Below are 18,370 nucleotides of genomic sequence, written 5' to 3' on the forward strand. Positions count from 1 at the left end.
GCAAATTGATTAGCTAAATTTTACATTTTTCATTTGCTGTTCTCTTTTACCTGTCTCATAGTCAGTTTGTACTTGTCATAATTATTTGTTAGTCAAAGAATTCACACTGAACTATCACAACATTCAATTACTGTTTTCTTTGGGGTGGTAGAGAGAATGAATATAAATTACCCAAGAAATGGGGAGAGAGGGCAATAAATAAATAGAAGTTATTTCCCAGGGTTGTAGCCTTCTGTAACTTCACAAGCTTCATCTAAATTATCTATGATTTATGGATTATGGATATGCATCTATTTCTAACTCCTCTGCATTTCCAGATCAGGCTTAAAGTTTTGGTTCTTACCTTCAAGGCCATATGCAGTCTGGGCCCAGTGTACCTGAGAGACCATCTCTATGCTTATAGCTTCAAAAGAGTATTACGCTTCACCACTGCCAACTGGTGGGTGATCCCTGGCCCCAAATAAGCATGTTGGTCTTCAACAAGGGCCAGAGCTTTTTCTGTCTCGGCCCTGGTAGAACGAGCTCTCTGAAGAGATCAGGGCCCTGGCTGAACTCCCACAATTTCACAGGGCCTGCAAAAGGGAGCTCGTCCACCAGGCATTTTCTGAGACTGACCAAACCTAATAACATCCACAGGTCCCCCTCAGACACCCACTCCTTGGCCTCAACCAGTCTGAACTCTCTGGGGACCTTATCTAAGTTGCTGTTCTGTTATATTGTTGTTGATCAAAACTATTGAAATTGTATTGATTTGGAACCACTGTTGGATTATTGTTGATGTTACTTTTGATTATATTATATGTTTAGGTCATTCCATGTATCTCCCCTGTGATGTTATATGTAAACCGCCCTGAGCCGTATGAGAGGGCAGTATAAAAATCTAATAAATAAAAACTTAACCACTAGTGGCTCTAATTTTTTGGTAGAGGCACTAAGGGTGGAGTGGAATCCAGGACATGTCTGGTTGTCCAGACACCGCTTCTGGCTGCATGGGCCAATCAGCTGGCCCTTGGGGCACCTGGCCCCAGGAGCCAGCTGCAAAGTGCACTTGTGAACTCATGGCTGAACACTCCCTGGCCATGGAGGAGAGCAGACCGCCTGCCACAAACATCACCTATGCCACCAATGCCCTAGACAGGTAGGGCGATAGCATAAGCCTCGTGGGCTCCCCCCGCTAGCTCCTGTTGCATCCCTGAGTGCAACAGGCTTTAGGACTAGTAAATAAATACAATAATTGTTTATATACCACTTTCTTCAGTGTACAGCTGTGTTAATGGTAACATATCTTTTCTAGGAGAAAGTTTAGGTCACTTTCAGATTGACAGCAGTAGTGGTGAGTTACGAACTACTGAAGCTCTTTTATATAATTGGAGGTTGACCTACAGAATGGTACTCACTGCAGCTGATCAGGGAATACCTTCACTTCAAGGACAAATGGACATCAATGTTGAGGTATTGGCTCAAGCAATTGTTGTATTTGGGCTACAATGAACGTCTTCAGCAAGAAGCAGAACCGAGAAGCTTGGATCCCTCTCCCTCTAAAGATCTCCCCATGCAGAGTGGAAGTATATTCTTAAATATGTGAGATATTAACTGTGTCCTGAATAGTTATAATTTCTGCTCCATTATGAGAAAGTGATTGGTAAGAGGAGAAAAGCTATAAACCTTTTAAATGTAGAGGAGAATGCAACATGAAAATTTAGCTGAGATGCAAGAAAGGTTAAATGTCTTGACTACCAATATCCTATTGTTTCTTTATCTTCTGGGACTGACCTGATCAGAGATTTTTTTTTAAAGAGAGACACTAAATTGGGAGTTCAGGATCCACCAGAACTGCTTCAGAGAATGCACTTTACATCACAGTTTTTGGCTTGTAGGTCTGCAAGTGTTACATTCACTTTTGCAACTTGTTTATTTTTGCCACTTTCCAAGTCATAAATTTTGGTCAGTTATAATTTAATGGCTTATGCTAGCTAAAGACTTGCTCATTTCTCTGTGGTCCATTTGTAAAAAGAGCATTTACCCTTGGAAATGGCAGCAAATCTCTTGACCTGTAGCTTATTACAAGAGAGAGTTAAATTTTACCCCTGGATGAAATAGCATGTATAACTTGCTGTATATCAAGATAACATAGCATCTCTTGAACAATTGTGAACCTTTTACAGCTTGTCATTTTGTTTTCCTTGTAAGTTGGCACATCCCTATTTCTAGACTATCACTTTTCCAGTTATGGGCTGCCCTTCTTCAAGCCATTTGTTTATGACTGAATATTGCTGAAGAAGTTGATAACTTAGGTTTTGGAGTGATAGGTAAATTCTTCCCCAGCTCAGTTTGGAATTGAATTCAGCAAACCTACATTTTTTAAAAAGGAAATTATCTGTTTTTTCTAAGCTGAGTTCTGAAATCCATTAACCCTTTTGTGCTTCTGGTTACATCCCTAGGAGTATTGCAGGACTTCTTATAGCTGGGTTAGCAGGACGGGAGGAAGCAGATCTTCTCTGGCTTTGATTATCAAGTCTGAATTCTCAATCATTAATGGTTGTCTCAGGTTCAATTATAAGCCAAAGTTTGTAATGTGAACCTGGTAATTATGAACTTTAGCTACATCACTTATGCATTGCTAGTAGGACAGTCATTTTAGTTAGTTTTGAATAAGCGTATAGTTTTTGCCTGTCGATGTGGTTGCTGGAAGCATTTCAGGCTGTTAAAAAGATCCTTACTGCAGCAATTTCTGCTGTGATTTAATAACCTTTCCACAAAATCGATGGGCAAATTAATCTGTTTATAGTATGTGTTGTGCTTACGGCTGAAGAGCTCTTTGGTTTACTGGGCCACTGCACAGTTGTAATTAGGGAATAGACATATACCAGAATCCTCTTGGGAATGTAAACAGTTGGGATTTCTGTTCATTCCTTGAGGGATATTAATATGCATAGAAGTGTTTTTGTTCAGACTGTTAATAATTGACATCCTTGTCTAAATACATACTTATCACACACACACAAACCTTTTTTTCTCCCAAAATTCTTTTGTTTCAGGTAATTCCACTTCCTAAAGTGAGTTCTATTTCTTTCCAAAATATCAGACATTTTATCATACCAGAAAATTTTAGGCCTGCACAGGTCCTGGGATCTCTAAGACTGCCTAGTCAACATCTGTATACCAGTAAAAAGCAGCATTATAGCATTTATGAAGAAGACTCTGATGTTCCATTTGAAGTCGAAAGCTCCTGTGGGGATCTTCTTCTTTCCAAAGAACTAGATTATGAAACAGCATCTCACTACTTCTTTAGAGTGGTTGTAAATGATGATCAGAATAGCCTTCCACAAAACAGTACTATTTTTGTCAGTATCAATGTTGAAGATCGAAATGACCACTCACCTTCTTTCCAGAATGGCTTTGTTGTGATTGGGGTAGAGGAGAACGTTCCCATTGGCACCTTGGTGTATACATTTAACGCAAAAGATGGAGACGGCAGTTTTCTGAACAGCAACATACAGTATTCTATACACAGGAATAACTTCAGTGAAAATCCATTTCTCATCCATCCTTTTTATGGCAGCTTAATCACAGCAGTTTCTCTTGACCGAGAAATGGTGCAGTCAGTTATCCTGACAGTTGTGGCAGCTGATCAAGCTGTGAACTTGACTGACCGCAGACAAGGTTCACTGACTGCAGAAATAATCATTTTGGATGTCAATGACAACCCCCCCACCTTTGTTTCATCACCTTTTTCCTACATCAGAGAGGATGCAGAGATAGGCTCCCCAGTACACTGCATAGTTGCTCATGATCCAGACCAAGGAAGGAATGGACAAATCACATATTATCTTCTCTCAAGTAATGAAGACCGGGTGTTTGCACTGGACAAATCTTCAGGTAAGGTGCAAAAGTAAAATTGGCTACAGTGAGATCTCAGTTTGAGTTCTCTTACTCCCATGTTTTAAACAAGGCAATAATTGCACACATGGCAATAATGATATAGAAAGAGGTCTTTTTCCAGCACACCAAATATTTTCTTTCCCTAAACTATTTTCTGCTAGGGGGTGACAGCGTGTGGTCAGTATGTATGGCAGAAGCTCTTCCTGCTTGTGCACAGTTCAGCCTGCAGTGGGTGCAGCATGTGGCAACAGATACGGGCAGAGAAATTGCAAATTGCATATGATTGCATGGAAGCTGACAGGTCCCCACAGTCTCACACTCTGAACTCCATGTTATGGCAGTTGAGTCACAATAAACAGTTAAGGTGAGGGCAGTGCACAAAGACTGCTCATAATTCATGGCAAGCCATGATTAGGGAAAGTTAACAGTGACCTGATGTGATGACCAAACTGACCTATTCCTGGTTTGTGACCAGTCAGCAAACCAGAATTGGAAACTGCAGTCTGGCTCAGGGTGGTCTAACTATGGCCTTCCCATGCCGTCTGAATTGACAAGTGACACTTACATCGGTCACTCCACCTTCAGAAGATCAGTGTGCATCAGAAGATAAGTGTGCTGAGTAGGTAAGAAATGGTGATTCCCTGAGCGTGCCCTGTCCAGTTGTGTGATCTGCCCACAAGCAAATTCTTCCTGCTGGTAGAGTTTGAGAATGGTTTGGGGTGTGAGAGTGAAGAAAGACAAGAAAACTCAATGAAACACATTTATTTTTGCAACAAAATAAATAGCAGCAGCAAGTATTTGAATGACAAGCATCCATCTGAAAACAACATTCTAATCTGCTTGGAAACTCAAATAATGCATTCCAGTCTCGGTGTTTGAGACTCATCTTCAAGCTCAGGTGTAAAGTGAGTGAAAAATCACATGCATTCTTGGTTTGTCATAGCACAGGTGATCTAGTGGTATTCTCAGAAAGTCACTACCCAATTCAGCTTGGTGTAGTGGTTAGGAGCATGTACTTCTACTCTGGTGAGCCAGGTTTGACTCCCCACTCCTCCACTTGCAGCCAGCTGGGTGTCCTTGGGCTCATCACAGCACTGATAAAACTGTTCTGACTGAGCAGTGATAACAGGGCTCTCTCAGCCTCACCCATCTCACAGGGTGTCTGTTGTGGGGAGAGGAAAGGGAAGGCGATCGTAAGCCGCTTTGAGACTCCTTCTGGTAGAGAAAAAGTGGCATATAAGAACCAGCTCTTCTTCAAATTAATTCCCAATTTTATGAGCCAAAGCTCATAAAATAAGCTTTGAGCATTTGGCATCTCAAACCCTGCTTTTCATCACCCAAAGGAGTCCCAAAGCAGCTTACAAAAACTTTCCCTTCCTCTCCCCACAACAGACACCCTGTGAAAGAGGTGGGCTGAGAGGCTCTAAAAAACTGCTCTGCAAGAACAGCTCTAAAAGAACTGACTGGGTTAAGGTCACCAGTTATCGTAAACCATCGTTTGGTGTTGTGATCCAAGCCATAGTAACACTTTGTAGTGACAAAAGTTGCACTGGAATAAATTAGTGTCCACATGGCTGTGTTTCCTCTTTACCATAGGATTGCTAACAAGCACCTTTGCTTTGGACCGTGAAAACCAGGAGTATTATAACTTGACCATTGTGGCTGTGGATGACGGCACTCCAGCACTGTCTGCAACTCAGATGCTGACGATAATTGTTCTCGATGTAAATGATGAGCCACCAGTGTTTACAAAAGACCAATATCAAGCTTCCATTTATGAAAACAAAGACCCAGGAGAGTTTGTCATAAAAATAAAAGCTACAGACAAAGATTCAGGTAATCAAATCTCCCCTTTCCCCAGACATTCCTGTCATATGGAAAATATTACACCTTTCTCACCTCCCTCCTTTGTTACACTTACAAACTCGTAAGATTAATTTTTGATTCAAATACTTAATCTTGATATTTTTTTTACACAAGGAACTCCCGCCAGTGTTAAACAGCAGTTTCTTTACGCAAACAGTGTAAATTCATGCAGAAGTGCTTTTGATTAAATTTGAGCATCTGTATCTACTAAGATCGGGGGGGGGATTGAGTAAGGGGATCCAGAGATACCCAGGTCTGATCCTTTTCTGCTGTCAGTGTGACATTCACTTTTCACAGTTCTTTATACACAGCAACAGAATGTAGGTGGTGGTTATGTAAAAAAGAAGAAAGTAAAAAAGTAGAACTGATGACTGGATGTGGTTGGGTAAATGTAAAAGGAAGACTTCACTAAAAAAAAAAGTCCTAAGCCACTTGATTTTACTGTTTCAAAAGCAATTTGCCACAAAGGACATTTTAATATTAATTGCAAACATGCATTATTCTCCTTTGGCCAGAGTGGGGCACTGTAATCCCAGGCATATTTCATCAATAAAAGTAATGGTACAAAAGGCTTAGTTTGTACATTAAATGTCTTTTCTAGTTGAAAGCTAAGGTTAGGAACAAAAGGAGAAAATTGTGAGCTCACAAGATATGATTTTTGCAGTCTTGGGCAAAAAAAGAATTCATATGGTTTTAGGGGAATTCAATTCCAATACAACTGGGCAAGCGATGGCAGCTACAACATGATGACCACTGGCCCAGTGAAGCTTAGGCAGCTAACACTAGCTAAGCAGTATTGTTTCCACTGGAGAAGAAGTATTGTTTCCACTTGTTTCCATAAGAAGAGGAAGAGGAAGAAGAAAAGTTGGTTCTTATATGCCGCTTTTCTCTACCCAAAGGAGTCTCAAAGTGGCTTACAGTCGCCTTCCCACTCCTCTCCCCACAACAGACACCCTGTGGGGTGGGTGAGGCTGAGAGAGCTCTGTCAGAACAGTTTTATCAGTGCCGTGGCGAGCCCAAGGTCACCCAGCTGGCTGCCTGTGGGGGAGTGCAGAATTGAACCAGGCATGCCAGATTAGAAGTCCGCCCTCCTAACCACTACACCAAACTGGCTCTACATTTTCTTCTGCACCGAAGAATATGCATAAAAGCATGCATTGCAATCATTGTCCACCTGGATTTTATTATATTTGAACTGTAGCTTTATACATACTCATGGGCAGGGAAATAATATCCTAGTAATACTCAAACTGGAGCTGCATGTTTTTTCTATAAATTGTTTCTATCAGCAGTATGAACAGAGGTACTTAAAAGATAGACCAGAATACAAAATGATGTGCTGCACATGTAGGGAGACTTACCCACCAAGAAACCTCCAAGCCACCTGACAGATTATCCCCCAAATTTCAAACAAGTAGGAATTGGTTTCTTCAGCACAAGGAAGTGAATTTTTATGCTGAAACTACAGGAATATCTCCATGAACATATCCAGAACCCATACTCTTGTGCACCCAGAGACATTACTGGGAAGTTTTGTCAAGTTGTATGCCAAGGTCCAAGATTTGATCTAATGCCTCATATGGGTGAACAGATTCTTAGAAATAAACGGATGTGGGTTACAAGTTGAAAGCTTATTTAGAAAACCAATAGCAAAGGAAATTGGAGAAAAACAATACCAAGTTAGAAAAACACATGCACACTAAAGCAGAGTTCTGTAAATCCTAGCATCTACTAAATCATAACCTAAGCAAAGTCACAGAAAGAAAGTGGGTAAGAAGGGAGTAAACATATGAGCCTGCCAATGGGTAAAGTCCAGCAAGGTTCATTGGAGGAAATGAAAAATAATATAATAATATAATTATCATTGTTATTTTATTTTTATAGCCCACCCTTCCTGGTTGGCTCAGAGGAAGAGAAGTGGTACATGGGTGCAGAGCTGATGCACAGTCACACGCATATTCTCACTACATATTCCCACAAAGGGGCTTGTAGTCTGTTGCTCGACTCCAGCATCTAGATGGGACCCAATGACTTGAACAAAGTTTTGAGCACTTGGGGATTTCAGAATACCCCTAAAGTGCTCAAGATAGGACAGGGAAATAAAATCCTCCTCAAAACAACTTGAATTGGAATATGGGAATTAAGAAATAAAGAAAAAGAAAATAAGAAATTAATAAAAAGAAAGAAAGCATAGCCTTTCTGGGGGATTCTGCGGATGGTCCCAGTTATATTCAGGGGTGCTGTGCCAAGGTCTTAAAACCACGGTTATAGTGATATGAGTTGCATATGAATTTCCTTGGAGTACGTTTTAGAAACTAACCATGTTTAGGAGGCTGGAGATTTGAGCAGAGGTGTGCCGCGCTGGGGATTGGGATCTCTCCTTTCTAGCCATTTTTCTACTCAAAAGTCCTCAGCAATTTATTAACAGCAGGAGCAGCTGACCCTGCAATCCTAAAAAACACTGAATAAGTTCTGAGTAGACCTGCTTAGTATGGCTCTTTGGATACTGGCTATAATATTATACAAATAGGAGACCCTAGTTGTTCACAATTTAAAAGAAACAATTACAGTGACACAGATAACTAGGACAGGATATAAAGCCTGCTTTCTGTTTGTAAACTTTTTGGAGGTTTTTGTGGCAGAAGACTAACCAAAATGAAATGTTAAATACGTGAAAAGGATAGAAATATATAGTGTTATACACATTATGGAGAAAGTGACTGAAGAGAATTTGTCACCCCTTTTCCCTAAATCCTAGAGCTTAGTGGCACCAAACAAAAATGATGCCTTATAGTTAAAGGTAAAGGTATCCCCTGTGCAAGCACTGAGTCATGTCTGACCCTCGGGGTGACGCCCTCCAGCGTTTTCATGGCAGACTCAATACAGGGTGGCCTTGCCAGTGCCTTCCCCAGTCATTACCGTTTTACCCCCCAGCAATCCGGGTACTCTTTTTACCAACCTCGGAAGGATGGAAGGCTGAGTCAACCTTGAGCCGGCTGCTGGGATCGAACTCCCAGCCTCATGGACAGACAGCTTCAGAGAGCATTTCTGCCGCTTACCACTCTGCGCCACAAGAGGCTTGCCTTATAGTTAGGACTGATAAAATTAAGTCCTTCATGTAACACCTAATTAAACTTACTGCATCAAAGTGTTGCTAAGGCCACAGACCTAGCTTGCTTCAAAAAATTAGCCAGATCTATGGAGAATGGCTATCGATGGCCGTTAAATGAAATCCCCATGAGACAGTATTCCTCTGAATGCCAGGGGCTAGTGGAAAGCCACAGGAAAAGCCCTGGCCTCTGTGCCCCTCCTAGAGCACCTGGTGGCCACTGTGCACCAGGAGATCTGATCAGGTCCAGCAGGCTCTTCTTGCATTCCTATATAATACACAGTAACCTAAGATATGTTTTCATTTTTCTCTGTTCATAATGTAGGATTAAATTTATTTTAGTTAATAGCATCAGTTATTTTGCTGCGTAGCATATTGTGAAAACGATGCCATGCTTTCCTCAAGAGAGCATTGAGACCACAAGAAATATGGGAGCAATTTATTCTGATGCAATAAAGGATGAGAGTAGGAAATAAGATTCCCACAGCATACAGAAGGCATACAGCTGTATAAAGAAACTAGCAGCTGCTAGATTTCCTAAGTGGCTTTTTCTCCTACAACTCTCAGTGTGATAATGATCTCACACGATAACCAAACAGTTCGGAATACAATATGAACTATGTAGCTGTGGTTCCCTCAGTTATAAGTAAAAACCGGGAGGGACGGGGAGGGAGACACAGAAATACTGAGTGGGATCTCAGTGAAAGCAGACCTTTCAGAGCCTTGGATGAACAAAACTGTTGATGTGGGTCTCCAACATAAAAATGTGGTTGATTCTTTATGGAACCAATTTCCACCCTGTGTTTTTAAGATGAAGTTTGTGTTTCCATTTTTAACCTGCTGTTGCTTTATCTCTTGTGGACAACATCATTAGAATGATCTGATGCAGTATATTCAAAATGACTTGAACAGCTTCCTTTTATTCCTTACATTAATGGCAACTTATTCTTTTATGTTCTTTTATATCTAGATTTGAATCCAGAAGCATCTTAGAGACCAACACATTTTCAGGGTATCAGCTACTGAGAACCAAATCTCCATTCATTGGATATGAGTTGGAATGGAGATCTCTGCTTCCTTATATCCCAGTAAGACAGTGGGAGTGGTATTGTAAGAAGGAATTCAGAACTGCCCCCAAGCATTTAATGCCCGTTGCTCCAGTCAACCTGGACCATGGCCATTGTGCCTCTACATCTTCAGTCTATTATTTGCAACACCCCCTCCCCATTCTGAATGGGATCAAGGACTTGGAGATCTCTGTTCTGACTCATATCTAATGAAGAGAGCTTTGACCCTTGAAAGCCTATCCCCACAGAATCTTGTTGGTCTCTAAAGTGCTACTGGGCTCAAGTCTCGCTGTTCCCTGCAGACCAACATGGCTACCCTCTGCAATTATTCTTTTATATATTCCTGAGATGAGACGAGACAATGGACTTGTGTGTAAATGCTATCAAATCATCACAGGTGTTGATTACTAGATTTTGCAGTGGTCCTTCTCAGGCATCATAGCTTTTCCTTCATATGTAATTCTGACATTGACTGTCATAACCGTTAGATTTTGGTTGCCTTCTTGAGAACCTCAAAACTACTTCTGCAAGACTGCCTTTGATTTTTGCTCCTGTTGATATCTAGAGTTTCAAAATGTCTTTTAATGTAATGTAATATTCTGAGAGAGAGAGAGAAGGAGAACGAGAGAGAGAAATCCTACTAGGCACATGTAAGCACTTGGACAGACCTGAAATGCTCTTTAGATGGTCCCTAAAGTTGCACTGAGCCTTCATAATAGAACAGAAATGTTTGCATGATTTACATGATTAAATAACACGTAAGCAACAGTATGTAGATTATGATGAATTCATTTATCTCCTTCTTTATATGAAACATTTACTTGTCAGGCAAGCTAGTAAACCAATATCAAGGGAATTAATACTGTAGTTGATCTACATAGATGTTACTGATTTCGGCTTTGTATTTTAAGGAACCAATTCTTTGCTTCAGTATGAAATTTTTCCGGGACCTGGGCATAATGCTTTTCAGATAAACTCTCATACTGGTGAGATAACAACGGACATTTCACTTGACAGAGAAACACAAGAGATCTTCACTATTAAAGGTAAAAACAATTGAGATGTGACATGGAAAGCTTCATGTCACGTAGGCATTTAGCCATGCTGGACATGATACAGTAGACACATTCAGTTTAATGGATGTTGTATAAATTCTGCATGTAATTGAAGTGTTATTTTTCATTGGGGTTTTATTCATTGTGCAATATGGATATTGTCCTCAAATTAGATGAAAAGAAGAATGTAGTATTTTCAAAAACATGTGCATTTGTTTTATCTCATATTTAGAATCATAGAGTTGGAAGGGACCTCCTGGGCCATCTAGTCCATTTAGTTTGCTGTTCTGATATTACTTACTGATGAGCAGTTAAATTATTAAATGTATATATATATATGTATGGTTAGAAATATGTATGGTTAGAAATTCTCTTTGTAATGTGCTTGTCTACTCAGTTTTAGTTCGAGACAGTGGAAGCCCTGTTTTATCCAGCACAGCATCAGTCATCATCAGAATCCTGGATGAAAATGACCACACTCCCAAGTTCCTCCTTCCTGCTTCTGAGATCCAGATTCTAGAGAATCAAGATCCTTCAGTAATATCAACTATACTGACTATGGACATGGATGCTGCCAATAACGGAACTGTGCAATGTCACATCATTGGTAAATTACCATTTGGTAACGTACTGCTTTATAATGACAAACATTTCAAAGCAAATAGTTATTATATCATTTATAGTCTACTGTTCTTACCAAGAATCAAGGCAGAAATCCTCAGATATTTTATTTAACTTAAAAAAATCATTTAGGTTACAATTTGTGTTCTTTGGCACAATTAACTTATTTTGTTTCAGCCTTGTGCTTAACATTGCAATCCTAAACAGAATTGTACCCCTCTAAGCCCATTGCTTGTCTGTGTAGGATTACACTGTAAAGCATTGTGTCCTATAGTACAGGAAATTGGCTTGTGCTTGCAGGAGATGCATTAGGTCAGTTACCCAGAGTTAAACCGTAGTCTCTCTTTCAAGCAAATAGCATTTCCTGTGATCCGGAGGCCCTATATTTCAAAATGTTGATAATTGGTATCCGCTGCAACCAGTAAGACTTGCACTATGAGAAATTCTGGCCTACATAATTCCTTTCATTTTGCCTATTAGTGCAGAGTGATGTTTTTTGATATATGCTGTATTTCAGATTATAGATTTCTGTTACACACCACTGATCTGTTCTGGATTCAAATTTGTCTGTTGTTGTTTTTAGTCTTTGGTCTACTAAGATAATTTATTGGGGATTTTGGATCTCATTAAATGAAAAAGTGGTTGTGGCACAGAGGTACAACACACTTTATTCCCTTCCCCTCAACAGCTCCAAAACAAATATTTTTTAATACAGAGAGTTCCCAGATTCAGACTGTGTACCTAAGGGACCACCTCTCCAAATTTGTCTCCAGAAATGTCTTGTGTTCAGCCAATGCAAACAGGCTAGAGGTTCCCAGCCCCTAAGAAATTTGGCTGGCCTCAACCAGAGCCAGAGCCTTTTCAGCATTGGCTCCTGCCTGGTGGAATGAGCTCCCAGAAAACATCAGGGCCTTGTTGGATCTCACTAGAGTTCTGCAGGGCCTGTAAAACTGAGCTCTTCCACCAGACCGACGATTGAAGCCAATAAAACAGTCAACGTCGATATCTAACTGGCCTCCCTCTTATATTGCATCCCCATTCTGGGACTGCACCCAGGGGTGGATTTTAGAATTGTTACCTGTGATTTTAATGTTGAACATGTTGCTCACCAGCCTAGTTCACTTGTGTAGAGAGGGCAGTAAATAAATAAATATGTATATACACTCGTTTTTTGCTTAATTTTGCTGTGGAAACTTTATACTTCACTTTTTAAAAGATCCTGTATTTTATCTTCCCATAATTGCTTCATAATTATTTTTCATTTTTAAACGAATAATGCTATTAATACTTCAGCCCAACTATTGGAGATGGGAATGAGCAAATTACCTCTGTGCCCTTTTTTCCAGTTAATGTAGATTTCCGGTGTTTCACTGAATTGGCAATTACTACTTTGCTCAGAAGCACAATTATAATAGATTTTACAATGTGAATTTGGGGAGGGTGAAGGGAAAACATTCATCTGGCAAAGGAGCTGCTTTGTAAATTGATGCTTTGCATTTACTGTCATCACTGTCCACAAACTTAAATGAAAAGCAGATTTTAATTCTCATAAAAGTTGTGGATCCAGGTACCCTAAAGCACATTGTTACAATAACTGTACAAGCTATTGGATTATATCACTGCAGTTAGCTGAGTTGACCTACAGACAGAATTTCAGAATTGTGATTAGTCTGCTGACCCTTATTTTTTGCTTCATTTTTTAAAGACGGAAATGTTAGAGGATATTTTGCTTTGAATGAAACTTCTGGAGACCTTTCCACCACTTGTAGCTTGGACAGAGAGATTGTCAACAACTTTACTCTCATAATTGAGTGCTCTGACTTGGGCAATCCACAGAAAAGCTCCTTGACCCACGTACAGATCACTGTCCTTGATGAAAATGACAACAGTCCTTTGTTTGCAAGAAACCACTATCAAACCTCTGTGAGAGAAGACCTTGGAGAAGGATCGGCTGTTCTTGAATTGCATGCTGTCGATGGCGATAGGGGCCCAAATGGAGATGTTAGATACTCTGTTGTGGATGATACCCTTGGAGCATTTACCATTAATTGGATTACTGGCACGGTAACTACTACAAAACCACTGGACCAGGAGAAAAAATCTCAATATGTATTCAGGGTAGTGGCAACTGACTTGGGAATCCAGGGACCAAGAAGCAGCAGTGTTACTGTCACTGTGCACATTGAGGATGTCAATGACAATAGTCCTTTTTTCCTACAGAATCCTGTCAGAGCTTCTGTGCCTTTTCAGACATCTGTAAATCAGACCATAGCTACTGTCAAGGCCAGTGACTTAGACCTGGGTCTGAATGGTGCTGTGAATTTTATGTTTGAAACACCCAAAACCATGCTTCAGGTGGATCCAAAGACAGGAGAAATATTTCTTCAAGAACCTGTGCCTCATGAGGGTTTTGTTACCCACCTCCTCATATTGGCTTCTGATCAAGGAGTTCCAGCTAGAACGGCTACTGCTGTTTTGACCATCTCTTCTGAAACACTAACAGAGACACTTCCTTCCAGTCACAGTCAGTATGAAATAACCGTGCCTGAAAACACTGAAAAAGGTGGGTAGCCTATCATAATTTGTGCTTACTGTGCAGCTGGGCGATCATTAATTCTTACACAAAGTAAAGCAACGTATAATTTTGGGGATTTTGAACTTTTGGAAATAGGTATTCCATGCTTCATAGCTATTATAATTTTAGCAAAGTATGTTACCTCCTGGCTTTTTTGGTTTTTGAATTCTCAAAGATATCCTGTACTGCAAATTAGGAAAGAAAACTTGACACTGCAGAATACTCTCATCTTAGCTCATCTTTCTGAAATACTTCCACAGTAATTCATTGTTCTTCATAGATAGCCTTGATAAGCTTTGTAATTAGAACTCAGCAAGGTGATCAAAATATTGATGCATACCCTTTTCATGGATTTGCCAGAGGAAGTTTAACATATTTACATAGTTGTTCCAGGGACACATGAAGTTGTTTGTGTCTTACAGTCCCTATCTAAAGCTTTCTGAACCCAGTGACTTCAGTGAACTTAGAAGGGTGTAATTCTGTCTATAATGGCACAGGAAGTTTTCTGTACTCTGCTCAGTGATTTTCACAGTCAGAGTAGTTCAGCAGTGGAATCGGCTGCCAAAGGAAGTGGTGAGCTCCCCCTCACAGACAGTCTTCAAGCAGCGGCTGGACAGATACTTATCAAGGATGCTTTAGGCTGATCCTGCATTGAGCATGGGGCTGATCTAGATGGCCAGTACAGCTCCTTCCAACTTCCTTCCTTTTTCTTCTACTTCTACAACTACTACAACAACTACTGCTACTACCACTACTACTACTATTAGCTTTATTGCCCGCCTCTATCAGCCAAGCCGTCTTATGTTCGGTTACATAAAATAATACCCCATATCCTTATCCATTGTTCCTCTTAATATTTGTGAAACAGCACTGGGGGTGGAGAGTGTCCTGGCTGTCCAAGATGGAATAGGGCCAATCCGGGTGCAGCCAGCTTTGCTGATTGGTTCTCCCTCTCCAGCTCCCGCCCTCCTTCCCTGGATGCTAGCCACTTTGCTCTCAGACCTCTGAGAGAGACACACAGAGACACAAGAGAGCCCTGCCAAACCGCAAACAACCCCTGATTGCCTGTTATGGCTCCTGCTGCGAGGGAGAGAGACAGACAGACAGAGACAAACTGCAAACGAGCCCCAAACTGCAAATAACCCATGCTTCCCTGCTACGAAGGAGCCCTGATTACCTCCTATGGCTCCTGCTGTGAGAGACAGATCTGCGCCTGCCAGTGTCGCCTGGGTCCTAGCGCCCATTGCATTCTTGGTTGCAATGGGCTTTATTGCTAGTAAAATACATAAAAACCTCTTATCCCCCTGTTAAAGCATAAATATCCCAGTGGCCAAAAAAAAAAGACCTATCCTCCCCTCTACCAGATCAGACAGCTCCTTCTCTGCACCTCAAAGGACAATCTATGGGTGCTGGCTCCACTACCAGTGATGATCTAACCTGGAGGGGATCATCTGATCTCCCAGTTTTAGCTTCCTTTATAGTCTGCCTTTGTTACTGAGACTCAAGGCAGATCACAGATATGAATAAGAACTATTCTGTCAATCAGCCAGCAAATTACAAAGTATAATAAAACATTTCTGTCTAATAGCAGAGGTTCTTAATAAAACAGAATAATACTGGGGGGCTAAGCAAAATATTCATTCATTCATTTATTTGGGTTTTTGTACCACCCATTCTTTACAGCTCTGGGTGGTTAGATATGAGACAGAAAACTCATTCTGTCAGTCACTGAGCAGAGTACAAAAAGCAGATCAACAGCAAAGAGTCTTGCTAAAACAAAGCAATGGAACTGAAACAGAACCATTGGGAAAAGAAACCTGCCTATGTCAGGGGCCCCCAACATGGTGCTTCTGGTTGCCATTGCATTCATTTGTACATCCCCTGGTAGCCATTCAAGAAGCAGGGATTGTTACAGGCTGTCTTCATTCAAATGAAGAGGTTTTCAACAGCTGCAGTGATAGCCACATCCGTTGAAGGATTGAGAAAACTTGGAAGCACCTGGGCTCTCCTTAATCACTGTGCAGTTCCATTTCCCCTCCCCTGCTCAGGCTTTCTTCCTTTTCCAAGTTTGGTCTCCTCCCAATGGCTAGGCCATTCTTCTAGTCAAAATACAGATTATACTAAGTTTGCCTGATCAGTGGTTTAGCATGGTTGCCACATAGGACAATCTCCCCCTCTTCCCTCCCTCCCTAAGGTAACTGATCACTGATCAGAAAAATGGTGCTTGTGCTGCATTAATACATACAGCTGTTTCACACCTGTCTCCTCCATCTTTCACTTCTGTATAGATTCCCACCCTTCATGTATTCTGCTTGTAATTTCTCCTCAACATCTGAGCCTTTGCAAAGAGCATCATGTGTATTTTCTACATAAATGTTATTGCTTATGTGGCTAGCTTAGAACCAAATAGCAAGGCAGTTAACATTTCCTTTGTTGTTAAAAAAGAAATTATAGTGTTAAGTACTAAACATGGGATTTGTTTTGAACTATCAGCAAAGCCGAACTAGAAAGATGGTATGTTCCAGCTCTAAAATGAAAGTCTGTTTGTATTTACAAGATGTTTCCTGTAATATAATAAAATCTCATTTGGGAAAGGTCAATGTACAGTAACCTGAATCCATCGCAGCTGATTAAAATCAATTTCCACATTTCAGAATTGGTTTCACAACAGGCAGGATAAATCTTGACAAAATCTTGTAAAAAATATTTCTTGTTAAAAGTTTTTTTAAGCTTAGTGACTGTTAAATATGCTGTGTTTGGTCAGGATAATGTCTTGTGTTTAATTTATTCTTCCTGTCTATATTACAAACTATGTTTGTTGTGTCTATCTCTGTTATAGACCAGATTTCTTCTGGACAGCTGTATTGCTTTGTCTGATGTTAATAGCAAACTGTGCTTATCTACATGATGCACCACGCTGAAAAAGTGTAGCCTGGTGAAAATGTTAACACCTTCTTGCAGTGCGGCATGGGACAGTCTGCTTTTTGAGAAAAATCATTCAAAGGCCTGGGATTCTTTGAATCCCAGCTGTGATTCTTTGAATCTCAGCTGTGATTTTGATTTTCTTTACTTTCTAGTTCTTTTGGGAAAGAACATTTTTCTCAGTCCTTGATAGCAGTTTTCTAAATGCTTGAGAATTGCTTTCATGGTGCCCTCTTTAAGTACTGATGTATCCTTTCTGACATTCATTCTAACAAATGTATTTTAAATCCTCTGTAAACTTTGTTTTTCTCCTCTGAATTCTGCAGTTTTCCGAAATATGGACTGCTTGTGTTCAATAAGCAGTTTTATGAATGTGTTGAGGGGTTGGGCTGATAAGCACAGTTGTAAAGAGTGGTGGTGGTGGGGAACCCTCCCCTTTTTGCTAGCATGTTATCATGCACTTACTGTTCCCCTTTTGCTCAGAGTCAGTTAGCTACTTTTGACATAACACTAGCTCCATTTCCCTGTAACATCTCAACTGGCAAACTATGACTGATAGTACTAGTTCAGAGCATGGGCATCCACAGGGAAGGCAAGATGGTATTTGTGCCTGAACTGTAAATGTGCTGATTTTGAATGTGACTTTACATATACAAACTTCCCACTAGTCAGCGAGAGGTCCGCAGTGATCTTTGCACAATTCCACCTCCCCCCCCAATCAGTGGTTATTAATCCAAACACCCTTGGCTTGAAGAACAAAGTATCGTTTGCCAGCTGGCGTCACCCTAAGCAGCTCTACCCTTCCAAGCCTATTGGCCTGAATGCTTAAGATGGCACCAGTAATTGACTCTGATTGCTCATGGGGAAAGGTCACATGATTTGTTCATGAAGTGCCAAACCCTAGTTTGCAATTACATTTGAGCCACATTAAATTACAGTTATAACAGTATATAAAGTTCTACAAACAGAAGGTGGATACCTGAACTTTCAAAATTTGGCCTCACATGGAACAAATGAATAACTGGTTAACATAGGATCTTTTGAAGTTTTAGTTACATTTCTTTTCTTTTTCGTGCTTGTAGGCACTTCTGTTTTTACTCTTGCCACTTATGACCCTGGCTGGATGGGAAAGAATTTCAAGCACACCCTCATCAATGAACATGAAGACATTTTCTCTATCCATCCCATCACGGGTAAATCATCCTATTTGTCCGCAGCTGTTCTAAAACCATTTGAGGCGTTAGCAAAACATTTTCCACATTGGAATCGTGAT

The 18,370-nt window shown here is 40.5% G+C and overlaps 1 protein-coding gene across 1 annotated transcript in view; it reads left to right on the forward strand.

Moving 5' to 3' along the window:
* DCHS2 (dachsous cadherin-related 2) overlaps window positions 1–18,370 on the forward strand; it is a 108,714-nt gene that overhangs the window by 69,198 nt on the left and 21,146 nt on the right. Inside the window, exons 8-14 of the mRNA XM_077300054.1 lie at window positions 1,295–1,452; window positions 3,039–3,879; window positions 5,479–5,718; window positions 10,836–10,970; window positions 11,377–11,586; window positions 13,306–14,163; window positions 18,180–18,290. Coding sequence (XP_077156169.1) covers window positions 1,295–1,452; window positions 3,039–3,879; window positions 5,479–5,718; window positions 10,836–10,970; window positions 11,377–11,586; window positions 13,306–14,163; window positions 18,180–18,290 — 2,553 coding nt within the window. The remainder of the gene's footprint in view (window positions 1–1,294; window positions 1,453–3,038; window positions 3,880–5,478; window positions 5,719–10,835; window positions 10,971–11,376; window positions 11,587–13,305; window positions 14,164–18,179; window positions 18,291–18,370) is intronic.

Source organism: Paroedura picta, chromosome 10 (assembly GCF_049243985.1).
Source record: "Paroedura picta isolate Pp20150507F chromosome 10, Ppicta_v3.0, whole genome shotgun sequence".
Taxonomy (NCBI): domain Eukaryota; kingdom Metazoa; phylum Chordata; class Lepidosauria; order Squamata; family Gekkonidae; genus Paroedura; species Paroedura picta.